This window comes from Vulpes lagopus, chromosome 1, assembly GCF_018345385.1.
Source record: "Vulpes lagopus strain Blue_001 chromosome 1, ASM1834538v1, whole genome shotgun sequence".
NCBI lineage: Eukaryota > Metazoa > Chordata > Mammalia > Carnivora > Canidae > Vulpes > Vulpes lagopus.
The window spans coordinates 38,086,006-38,098,825 of record NC_054824.1 but is presented as its reverse complement, the minus strand read 5'-3'; the positions used below and the strand labels follow the sequence as shown (position 1 = coordinate 38,098,825).

The window sequence follows — 12,820 nt, the reverse complement described above, 5'->3', positions numbered from 1 at the left end:
AAAGAAAATGTTGGTAGAGCTGAAAGGGCATTCTATTCAAGATATTTCACTTGTATATTTCACTTGTACATCTAGGCCTCTAAGACAAATAGCTAAGCCTGAGCAAGTCACTGAACAGCTGCCCAAAAAATGGGTTTCCATTTCTTCATCAGTAAATTGCCTTTTGCTCTAAGGTTTGAGGATTCTACTTATCATTACTACTCTGGTTGACCCAGGAATCTCACACTCGATCAAAGTATATCCACATCACTAAAAAGTGGCATTTGTATCACTCACTAGCTAATATGAACCATGAACATAACTTGATGGGAAGGTATGTAGAGGGGAGTAAGGCTGAAGCTAATGGGAAGATGGAAAGTCATAAAGAAAAATGAAAGGGGGAAGAGTAATGGAATCACTGATATTTTGTGAAACCAGCTCAGATCTAGTTGTTCTGCCTGAAAAGTCTTTCCTAGGCATCTATCTCCCAGCTCTTGTATGGAATTTTCAATACTATTATTTTAGAGTACCCTTCAGAAGAAAAATATAATGGGATAGAAAACACACTGAAATAAAATATTTCTGGTAACTATTTTTAGTTGAAACAATCTCCATGTAGACTTCAGAGAACATGAGTTTCCAAGGTCACAAATTTCAGGCAGGAATCTTACAACATGTAGAGAATGAATGGTTAAAAGCAAACTCATCTCCAAAGGATAGGAAAGCTAATCAACTCACACTTTACACTAGCAATAAACATTTGCCTAAGAAAAAGTAGTGGTCTTTTGACTTTTATATCTCTTTATAGTGCTCTAATGTAATTCTTATACACAGAATATACCCTATATTGTTTTACTCTGCACAACATCCCATCCTCTCTTCTGATCTCTGGATTTTAATATTTCACCAAAATAAAAGGCAGTTTCCTAGCAACATCTGTATTCAAAGGTACAACAACAGAAAAAGCTTGATGACAATACTTTGTTTTCCTCACAGTTAATTCCTGCCTTCTGGAGAAGTTAGCAGGTAGTAAAGAAAGCAAGGTACATGCAGAGAGAATCTGGTAGAAGAGGCCATGCAGCCTCACTTGGCTTTTCCTTCCAAGTATGCTAAGGCAGAATGATTAGGGCTTGCACCTAAATGCCTCTTTCTGAATGGTGGTTTCAGACACATTGAAATAAAACCATGCGCTCTTATGTACATACTCAGTTGGAGATGAAGACCGACCACTTGACTAGATACTGAACTGGGTGGTGAGATTTCTGAGTTCTCAGCAACCATCATACTAACCTGCTATGAATCATGGGGCAGGTCTTTTTCCTGGACTAGCTCTCTAAATGGAGGTGACCCCAGAAGATCCCAAAGCTGTAAACCACTAAGACACCAGCTCTAAACAGCTATTGATCATCAGATCTGATTTTTTAAAAGATTTTATTTATTTATTTGAGACAGAGAAAGAGAGGCAGAGTCACAGGCAGAGAGAGAAGCAGTCTCCATGCAGGGAGCCCGATGTGGGACCCCATACTGAGACTCCAGGATCATGCCCTGGGCTAAGGCAGACGCTTAACCACTGAGCTACCCAGGAGTCCCCAGATATGATTTTTTTTTAAAGTTTCATGGCATTTGCTTAATCAACATCACTGTTTCTCTGATGATATTATTGCTGTACTTCCAGGAAAATGTCACTGGGAAATTAAGTAGCAGGTTCTCTTTCGGAGAACCATGTCTGCGTTGGCCTTCCTAAAATGTCCTGCCTGCACTCTGGGACCAGCCGCACCAGTAAGATGGAAGTGACCCTGACCTACTCAGTGGTGGTGGTCAAAGTCTGCAAGAAGGAAAACCACTCGGTTAAGAGGAAATGGTTTTCATTTTGTTGCCTGCAGAACAGCCAAGATATTTAAGTTTAGAGCCTGCACACAAGTCATTTTAAGTCTCTAGATCTTTCACCCTGAAAGTCCCTGCACAGAAACTCCGCGGGGAGTCTAAATATAGCAACAGCAAACTCCCCCCCCCCCACCCCCCACCCCCCCCACACACACCCTCAGCTGGGGTATCGTGCTGTTCTAGGATTGGAGAGCTTGCTCCAAGGCGCTCTCTGCATCTGCCTCGAATAGCAGGGCACGGAGCAATCTCTCGCACCTCCACAGTGCGGGGGTGTGAAGTGTATTAGGAGAAAGAGAGAGTGACTCTGGGTATTCGCGCTTGGCACACAGTCACGTGGCCCCGCTGCCAGCTGCACCAAGCGGCTCAGAGCTATTGCCCGAAGAGGAGAGGCTTGGGGAAAAGGAAGGGAGGGAAGCAGGGTACTACGGGTGACCCAGAGCCGAGAGGGCTTCACGCAAATGAGAGCTTAACAATACAAAGCAAAAGAAAGTAAAAGTAAAGCATTTAAGTGGAGCTACTGCCAGAGGCAGAAAGGAGCTGCCTCAGGCGTGGGTGTGTGTACTTACTGGAGGGAGTTGAAAGAGAATCTCTGAGGGGCGGAGACGGCTGAAATCAGACTTTTGCTTTAGTGTTGCCTCGGTTTCAGGCTTCTAGAAGGAAAAGGCAAACGGAATCACTCACTACCTGGAGCTCATCTGCTCGGGCTCTGCGGTGGAACCTTAGTTCTTCCCTCAGTTTAATTTGGTGGTGGTTTTCTTTCGTATTTTGGTGGAGTGGGGGGGAGGGGGGAATCCACTCTATTGGAAGAGGTTCCCAAGCCTGGCTTCGGTTCAGTGTCCCCACATGGGCTGTGAGGTTTAACGGCTTATGCTTCACAATGCAGTGCTGCTGAAGGCCAGAGGCCGAAGCCCGAGGCACCGTGGCCTCCGTCGTCGCCAAGGGCGCGCACGCTTTGGGTCGCCAGTGTCAGAGGTGGCGGGAGACTCAGCCAGTCCTAGCTCGCCACACGTCTCTCACCGCGTAAGGTACAGCCTACAGGGGTGGGGTGACGACCCTGAGAAGCTGCTGTCCCGGGCTCCCCGCCTGACGCCCGGGCTTTTTCTCTCAGACGCCCGGGCCGCCGCTGCCATTGCCGACGCTTAACAGTTTTATGACTTTTTCGGACTTAAATGGAAATTTATTGACTAAGGGAACCCAGTTCGCTCTCCCAGGCTTCGCGCCGCTGTCAGGCGGAGCCCCGGGGCAACTCGTTAACCGCCGAGGAGACACTGTGTAGTTTTTATGCCCTCCCCACACTCCACCCCCCCACCCCCACCCCACCCCCGCCGCAGGGCTAGGAAGGACGTCAAGTTACTCCAGAGCTTGCTACCTGATGCGGGGATGGGAAGTCGCTGCCCGAACGCTGGAGCGAGCCGTGGGGACATGCCTGACCCCCGCCTCTCCGGCCTGGGAGTCGTGTCCTGCGAGTCTGCACACTGACTAGGCAGGGATCCCGCAGCCGTGCGGGAAGCCGCCCGCCGCTGCCGGGGGGGTCGCCCCACGCGCCCGGGGGGACCAGCTGGTACCTGAGGGGCAGGTCGGGGCCGTTCCCGCTCACACTCCTCGCGCAAAGGCTGGCAGGACCCGGCGCGGCATCCTAGCGGCGGGAGAGAGCGGAGACCGGCGTCTCCAGTTTCTCCTCAGGGCACGAGGCCGACGTACCTCACGGACAGCTCCTCAGCCCCTGAGGGAACTAAACCCAAGTCGCGCCTCGGAGAGGGGCTTCCGAGCCCCGGCCCCTCCGGGGGAGGAGACGAACGCAGTCTGGGCGTGGGGAAGCGAGTGCGAGAAGAAAGGGGGGGCCTGGGGGCTGGGTGTGCGCGCGTGGGAGCGCGCCTCGGAGCGCCCCGCACTCTGCCCGTCCAGCCCTGGGGGCATTTGCGAGGGAGGGAGGAGGGAGGGAGAGCTACCGGAATAAGGGAGAGCCGGAGAAACCCTCTCAGAGTGACGCCCCCAAACAGGTCCTGATTTCGAATTTGAAGCTAAGACTGCTAGAAATCGGGCCTCCTTCGCACACCCCTCTCCGCCCCCACCCCGAAGCCCGGGCGGTTCGCTGGCTGCTTGCTTCCCCGCCCCTGGCTCGGAGGTCGCTGGCCGGCGGGCGCTCCGTCGGCCGCGGCTTCCTCCTCGAAACCCGCCCGCGCGCATGAGGCCGCTGCCCCCGCCACAGGCGCTGGCGCCCCCCTCGCGGTGCCCGTGGTGATGCCATGCCCCGCCACCACGCGGGAGGAGAGGAGGGCGGCGCCGCCGGGCTGTGGGTGAAGAGCGGCGCGGCGGCGGCGGCGGCGGCGGCGGGCGGGGGGCGCCTGGGCAGCGGCATGAAGGATGTGGAGTCGGGCCGGGGCAGGGTGCTGCTGAACTCGGCCGCCGCCAGGGGCGACGGCCTGCTGCTGCTGGGCACCCGCGCGGCCGCGCTCGGCGGCGGCGGCGGCGGCGGCCTGAGGGAGAGCCGCCGGGGCAAGCAGGGGGCCCGGATGAGCCTACTGGGGAAGCCGCTCTCGTACACCAGTAGCCAGAGCTGCCGGCGCAACGTCAAGTACCGGCGGGTGCAGAACTATCTGTACAACGTGCTGGAGAGACCCCGCGGCTGGGCGTTCATCTACCACGCTTTCGTGTGAGTACCCGCGTCCCCCGCGCGCCCCCCGCCACGCCCGCTCTGGGGGGTCTGTATGCCTGGCCCCCTGGGACGCGCTCCGCGTCCACGCCCTGGGCCGGCGCGCGCGTGCACACACACACACACACGCACACACACACACACTCTCACACACACTCGCGCGCACACGTGGTGGCTTTTATTTCTTTGCACGTGTTTATGGTCTTCCTCCTAGAGCCTTCCACCTCCCTCAGCCCCACCTCCTCCACCCCTACAGACTGCAGCGTCTCCCGGAACACACCCAATGAGCTGCCCCCGCGGTTTTAGGCACCGAAGGCGAGAGGCCGGCTGACCTGGGACTTAGGCTGCGCGGATAATTGGGAGCTATTAGGTCCCCAGACACGTCTATTTCAACCGCGAGGGGCGCCCGGGAGCTGGGAAAGGCGTGGGGAAGACGTGCGCCGGTGTGAGGCTTGTGAGAGTGTATTGGAGAGGTTAGGAGGGGATGGCAGGGTCGGACTGGGTGGTGAGAGGAGAAACGGAGGGCCAGGTCCTCAGCCCCGGGGCGGAGCTGGGGAAGCTGTTACTTGGTGGGGAGAACAGCTAGGTTTTAAGTGCGCCCGGAAACACGCCTCGCCACCACCTCCACCACTAACGGAAAATCTGTCAGTGCGTGTAGCCCTTCCTGCCACAGAGGTGGCCAGGGTCTCGAAAAGGCGAGCTGGGCGGGGCGAGGTGATGCTCCTGCGCGGGGGCAGAAGCCAGTGGTGAGCCCGGGGGGCTCAGGAACCCCGACCAGGACCAGAGTGCAATAGCAAACGCGCAAACGGGCCACCTGGGACGGGGATCAGGCAGTGGGTTAAGTAGGCATTTGTGCTGCTGAGTCAAAGTGTGTGTGTGTGTGTGTGTGTGTGTGTGTGTGTGTGTGTAAGCCTTCACCATCTAGCAGAGAATGCTTAATGAGAAAATGATTGGAAGCAAATGTTTATTTTTCCCTTAGGCATTTAAAACCTTTCAGTGGCTTTAAAGTTTACTACTGTTTTTCCCACAAGGTCCATTCATTCAGTCTCCTGTTAGACTTAGGTTTATCTGCACGTTTTAAGGTAATTTTTGTGGCATTGGACTCTTATTTTTTTTTCTTATTTTTGCAAATCTTTTCTTAGTTTTCTTTTTCATGCTTCTTTATGTTACAGTTCAATATAAAGACATCAGCCTGAGGGAGACCTGTAGAGAAAGTTGCAGGCACTCACTGTTCCATTTCTTGTTTCCTAGTAAATTAATAGGTTTTGAACACACGAACTAGGTTTCTTTTAGAAATGAGGCATGTCATCCAAACATAGCTCTCACCTGGGATGGAGGATTGGCGACAACACTAGAAGCAATTTTTGAAATAACATCGAAGAAGGGGCTGGTTTTGTAAATAGGTAAACCTGGAATCTGACCATGTAGGAGTCAGGAAATTGGTGGAGTCTACAATCCGTGGGCTCTGGTGTCTGGAAAATTTTACAGTCTCAGATTGATGTGAATATGTAGCATTAGGTAGAATATTCCAGCCAACTTTCCATCCTACAGTGTATATAAGGAGAACGTTGTGTAGCATCATTATTACATCAAAAGGTATAACTTTTACTATTCACTTAATGTAAGATTCACATCGATTTAGATGTGATTACTGTAATAAATGATAGACATAGAGAAATACTACAGATTCTTTTCATGTTTGTCCTTTCTGAGTTGATATGTAATTAATCCTGTTACCTATTGAGTCTGATCAATTATTTTAACCTGTCAGGATCTACTAAAACATTTAGCAATAATGATCTATGCTGAATTTGGCAGCAAAATATATACTGTAAGGAAAATGACTATTTCTTACAAGAATATGCTCAGAATATTTGTAGATCTGAATTTATAATATGATGCCATTTGTGAGTTTTAATTTTTGGTAAATTATGCACTCTATATTTAGAGAGAGAGAGACAACTTTGGCTGATGCTTATGCTTTGCATCTCCCAAGTTTTGCCCTTGAACATGAATGAAGACTTATTGAAATGTAATACAACATTTCTTTTCAATATGTTAGTGTTTAACAGATTTTTATGGCCTTACAGAATTTAAAATTTGTAACACATTATTTTTCAAGGGACTCAAGTTTGGATAATTCTCTGCTCACCAGAATCTATCAGCCTATCAATGTGATATATACTTATCAATACCATGTGCTGATACAAAGTTTTGCTTTATACATTTCTGGAGCCTGAAATTGCAATGCTTGAGCAATTAGATAGGGGTGCTAGATCCACATTAGCAGGAAGAGGGATTGGACAGCATCATCTTTTGGGAGGATTCTGCACAACTATAGCCCACCCTGAGGGACAAGCCATCTTTGCAATTGCTGCTTATAGTTTATTTAGAAAGCTAGACTTTACACATTAAGTCAATAAAGGAAAGCTACTTTGAACTGTAAGTCTAACAAGACCATTGATAATAAAAGAAATTCTATGAAAACAATTTCTAAAGCAGTGTAACTAACTAATTCCCTGCCAGCCTGGGAATCCCTAAATCTTACTTTAATAACAATTTTTGTAGCACATTAGGATTCTTGCCAAGAGCAAGTGCACTGTGATTAATGAGGTATTTCAGGGATGGATTTACATGGTTGTCCAGTGTTTTCACTGCCAAGAAGCAAGAAAAGTATGTTTAAAGTTATGTTTCAGGTAAAGAAAAGTTTCTACTAAATATGTGAAAATCATTAATATAATGGTATATTAATAGTGTAAAATGTATTTTCAAGTGTATACATTCTAATCTACTGATGAGATGTCTGTCAAGAATAAGAGATGACCTACTTCAAATACTTTCTTCCAATCTTTGTAAATTAGAGGGGATTAGGAGAGTCTGTTCCCTTACTATTCCTTAGGATTTACCAGACAGCTGTGATTCCTACTTTTCTGTCTTTAGCTGTTCTTCAGTTTAATAGATGAGCTATTCAAATGTGAGGTGATATATTCCTTTGAATGTCATTCATCCCTTTTAAATTCGTCTTCTTTTTAAGAAAAGTTTAGAAGAATAATGGTGGTAGTAGAACACATGATGGGGCTTCATATATAAATTTGCATTGATGCAACAAATGTGGCTCTGGCAGAGGAAACAGGGTGGCAGATATATGTAGCTCCTCACTTTGTCCAGTATATCTTTGCCTGTTGTAATGCCATGAATCATAATTTATAGATATTTTAAACTAGAAGAAATAGTCCAGTCACCCAAGCTAAGAACTTGCAAGTCATTCTCAATGCCTTTATTTTTATCATACTTGCTCCTGCTGGCTTTCCAAAGGATCATTAAATTCTGTGTATACACTTTATAAATATTTTTCATATCTATTCCTTTCTCTCCTTTGCTGTTGCTACTATCCCTCTCTGTTTCTCAGTATCGCTCCATTGGATTATTTGTAATATTCTCCTGCTTAATCATCCAGCTTCTGTTCTCAGCCTTCCAGCTTTCCACCCTGGCACCATAGTGTTTTTCCTAAAATGTAAATCTTAATGAATCATCCCCTTGCCTATAATCTTTGTGGTGAGGGTCGTAAATGTGAATTAAATGGATTGAGGATAGTCAAGAGTTGGGAAAGTGGAGACAAGGGTGTAAGTTAACCAAATTTCTTGGAACAGTACACAAGACACTTTATGACATAGCTTCTGTCCATATTTCTTTCTTCACCTTTCAGGTACATGCTGAGCTCCAGTTACTCCATCCTGTGTCTGTGCTTTCACTCATGCCATTTCCTTTAGTTCTTGCCACTCCATGCACTCTGGTCCATTCCCACTATTCCTTCAAAACACAATTTAAGGATCGCTTCCTCTTAGATCACTGTCAGAATAATTTAGATGCCTCCTGTCTTAGGTTCCATGGCATGTCAGGATGTCATTATAATGGTGCTTGCCCCACTGTTTTCACTGTGAGCTACTTGGTCTGGCTCTCCCACAGGAGGGCAAACTTCCCACACAGAAAACCTCCTACTTATCCCTGAATCCCAATCACCTAGCATGATGCCTTGTATCTAGTAGACCCTCAATAAATGCTTGCTTAATAAGTAAATAAATTTTCTTAGAAGCCTTTCAGAGAGGAGTTTCCGAGTGAACTAAGGCTGATGGAACCACTAAATATTTTTTTTATTTTTTTAGAAGATACTGATGATACATTTTGAGGAGAAAGGCATGGGAGCTAGAAGTAGGGGACCATTACTTCACTTCCAGCTTTCCTACTAGTTATCTTTGGACTTGGAGTAAGCCATTTCACTCTTTTGGGTCTCAAAATATTTTTTAAAATATTTTATTTATTTATTTATGAGAGACAGAGAGAGAGAGAGAGAGAGAGGCAGAGACACAGGCAGAAGAGAAGCAGGCTCCATGAAGGGAGCCCGACGTGGGACTCGATCCCGGGACTCCACGATCATGCCCTGGGCGGAAGGCAGCGCTAAACCGCTGAGCCACCCAGGCTGCCCCTGGTCTCCAAATCTTTATCTGTGAAATGGGCACATCAGTGTTCAATGTCTGTGATCCAGCCAAGATGGTGGAGGATACTACAGATAGTCTAACATTCTACCATAAAGAGAGGGTGTATTTGTAAGGAGAATGGATCTGATCTTTTTATCATTTCCCTTCCTCATTTTTGAGCTGAAGGATCACCTCCTAAATGGTCACTTTAACTTTACTTCTAACTCCTGGTGGGGCCTGTGTGTCATGTGGTAACCAAAGTGATCTTTCCAGAGAATTAACAGAACACATCCCTCCTAAGCTTGGAGGAGGAATAGTTTGTTTCCTGTCTACCCAATTCCTTAAATGCAGAGACTCTTTCCATCTTGTCCTCTGCCATAACACCAGTACCCGGAACAGTGTCTGCCACATTGAAGATGCTCATACATACAGATTGATTCTCTTACTGTTACCCCTAATCTCCAAAATATACCACTGGTTTCCTGAGGAAAAGGAGATTTTACACTATTGGTAACTCCTTGCATCAGGACTCAATTAAACCCAATGAATGACTTTATATATATATATATATATATATATATATATATATATATATATATATATATATATATTCTATTTGGAATTAAGGTTATGTCCATAGAAATTGATGCTATTTTTACTCCTGCATTCCTTAAAAATCACTTCCCTTAAATGTAAAGAGGTCTTATCCCAGTTATACTGTGAATATGGTAATACAAAATGCTACAGATATTCCTCAAATCAGTCTGTTTTCAGAAACTTAAACAGTGCTGCAGTATTGGAGGATCATATTACAATTAGAAATGTTGAAAGTGTTAAAATATTAGTATTGGGAATATTATGGCCTAAAAGAAATAAAATCTAAGAAAAGAATATTTCAAAATGGAATGAAGTCTCGATATAAGAAACACTATAAACAAGGAAGATTGCCAGCAGCCTTTTGATAATTGCTTGCAAAGAAATGGTGCCAGTTTTAATTTTTAATTGCAAATGGCTATTTTGGCAGATGAAAATGCCAGCAGAGCATCTTTTATCCTAGCCCAGTGGTGTGAAACTACTTAAAGTCCAATTGTTTGAATAGCCACAGTTCATAGTTAAGTTTAATGATCTGTAGATGTTTCCATTTTAATTTCGTTTTCTTCAACTATATACAAGTATGCTATTTGAAGTTTTATTTTGTTGCAATCTGGGAGACAGAAATGGCCACACAACTGCATTTTTTCATAATTTCTGAAATTCTTTGAGGAGTCTCAGAGTTTCACCTGATCCTTTTGATCTTTTGTTATCAGTTTGTCTAAAGAATGAATTTACTAAATATTATTGAAGTCATCTAACTCTAAATTTGAAAATAGTTTGAATGTTTATATGTGTATGTATATGCACACGTATATTCCACACATACAAATACATACACAATATATGTACACACACAAGATCATTTAGCAGAGAACTTGTTAATGCAAACATTTACATTTTTTTGCTCCTCTAAAAACAAATAATACATTTGAGTAAAATGAAGTTTAAAGATAAAAATCTTAAAGTTATTCTTGGTAATATAGATTGTATGATAATTTGGAATGTATTTCAATACATACAAACACTTTTTACAAACTCAGTCATAGTGTTTGTTACTTCCATTTACCAGTGAGATAATTCTAGAATATCTACTCCTTTAGTCAGTAGCAGGATAATCTTTTATAATCATGTTATTATTTATCTTTTCTTTTTTTAATTGTCAATTTAGTATAATATTTAATTAATAGCCATTACATGAATCAGCTAATGGGCTGTGTGCTGGTGGTTCAAAAAAGGGAATGGTGTGGCCCTTGACCTCAAGGAAATTACATTATGGAATAGGATTACATTTGGATTCAATTATCAGTGGTGTTACTGATTTGATGACTATGAACAAGTTATTTCCAACACTATCTACTAAACCTATAAAACAGACATAACAACATTCCATCAAGGTATTACAACGTCTTATATATATGTGTGTATAATCATATTTAGTATGGTAGCTTGTTTTTGAAACTAAAGAGAAAAATAGAAATAGTGTAGTGAGGGGCTGTACTGCTATGTTAGAGGCCCAGAATTTTATCCTGTAAGTAATAGGCAGTCTTTAGAGTAGATGGGATTCGGGCAGGTAATAATATTACTGAATTTCCATTTTTAGATCCATCACTCTATGAGCTTTATTAATGCCATCTTAAAGGAAACAAATTGGAGGTAGGAGATCTTTTGAAACTGTTATTTCAACTTAGGCAAGAGATAATTTGGACTTGGATTGGGACAATGGTAGTAAAGATGGAGAAAAAACATAATGATGGACTTGAAATATATTAATGATGTAGTGAATTATGGAAAATGAAGAAGAGAGACAGATTTATTTTTTCTGGATTCCTGGTTTGGGTGGTTGGCTAGATGGTGGGGCCATTAAACTGAGATCGCAAAAACAGATGGAACATCAGGGTGAGTGGAATGTTAGGGGGTGATAAAATGAACTTAGCTTTGGAGATGTTGAGCTTTTTGTGACTAGCGCTTCCAACTATATATTTCCAGCAGCTGTTAATAAAGATTTAAAACACATAGAATCATAGACAAGAGTTAAAAATACAAGGAAAGCATGTAAAGAGAGAAGGCAGTAGCTAAAGGATGGAAACCTGAAGAATACCAATATGTAAAGGGTAAGCAGAGGAAGAAGGGAGCATTAAATGGCATAGACAGTGAGGTATAAGGAAACGCTAGACAAAAAGATGGTCAAGTGATCATGGAAACCAAGGATATATTCCAAAAAAGAGTCAACTATGAAATGTAGACAGTGATTTAGTAAGATAAGGACCATGGAGTTACCATTAGATGTGGCCGTGTGGAAGTCCTCAGTGATTTTGTAAACTCATCAATTGTTCACTTTCAGTGAAGTGATTAGGGCAGAAGTCACAATGCTCTTAATTCAGAAATGAGTCAGAAATGAAGAAAGGAAGCAGCAAATGTAAGCTGTATATTCAGTTAGTTTAGCAATAATATAAGAAAAGAGATGGGAGCACTAGCTAGAAGAAAATCTAAGACTGAGGGAGAAAGCAAGAGAGAATAAGTTAGAGGAAATATTGTTTACCACTACCAATATTCATTTTAATTATTGATTATGTGCTGGATATTGTTCTACATGCTTTATGCGCATCAACTCTTTTAATCCTCAAAACAGCCCCAAAAGTTAGTATTAACACCTTCCTCTAACAAATAAAAGTACTGGGATGCCTGGGTGGCTCAGCAGTTGAGCATCTGCCTTGGCTCAGGGCATGATCCTGGATCAAGTCCCATATCGGGCTCCCTGCATGGAGCCTGCTTCTCCCTCTGCCTATGTCTCTGCCTCTCTTTCTATGTGTCTCTCATGAATAAATAAATAAAATATTTTTAAAGAAAATCAGAATACTGAGGTAGGGAGAGGCTCAGCAATCTGAGGTCAGCCACTGAATTAGCGGCAGGATAGGGCTTTATGCCAAGGCAGATGGACTGAGAACCAATGTTCTTGGCCACTATATCTTGATTGTGATTGGTACCTGTGGAACCCAGGGCTCCTCCTGTCAGATAACATAATTACAAAAACTGCTTTTGAGTCTCATATAGATCACTCCTAGTGATACAGTATATGCAAATAAATATTTTTTGAAAAAAATGAACAAAAGTTAAAATCCCTTATGACCTAGTATCAGAGAATTACATAATTTAATAGTACTAGGAATGTTTGTTTCTCTGTCTTCAAATTCTAATCAGATCAAGTTGTAATTTTTCCATAAAGTTTTTCCTGATA

At 44.1% G+C, this 12,820-nt stretch overlaps 1 protein-coding gene and 1 long non-coding RNA gene across 5 annotated transcripts in view; one reads left to right on the top strand and one right to left on the bottom strand.

Annotated features, from left to right (window-relative positions):
• The window catches only part of LOC121494839, a 57,471-nt gene extending 54,110 nt beyond the window's left edge, over positions 1-3,361 (bottom strand). Inside the window, exons 1-2 of the long non-coding RNA XR_005988881.1 lie at positions 3,233-3,361; positions 2,430-2,513 (exon numbers count right to left, since the gene is read on the bottom strand). This is a non-coding gene — a long non-coding RNA (uncharacterized LOC121494839). The remainder of the gene's footprint in view (positions 1-2,429; positions 2,514-3,232) is intronic.
• The window catches only part of KCNQ5 (potassium voltage-gated channel subfamily Q member 5), a 519,245-nt gene continuing 509,684 nt past the window's right edge, over positions 3,260-12,820 (top strand). For all 4 annotated transcript variants that reach the window (XM_041761784.1, XM_041761768.1, XM_041761774.1 and 1 more), the window contains exon 1: positions 3,260-4,516. In XM_041761784.1, the coding sequence (XP_041617718.1) occupies positions 4,110-4,516 (407 nt within the window). In that variant the 5' untranslated portion in view covers positions 3,260-4,109. The remainder of the gene's footprint in view (positions 4,517-12,820) is intronic.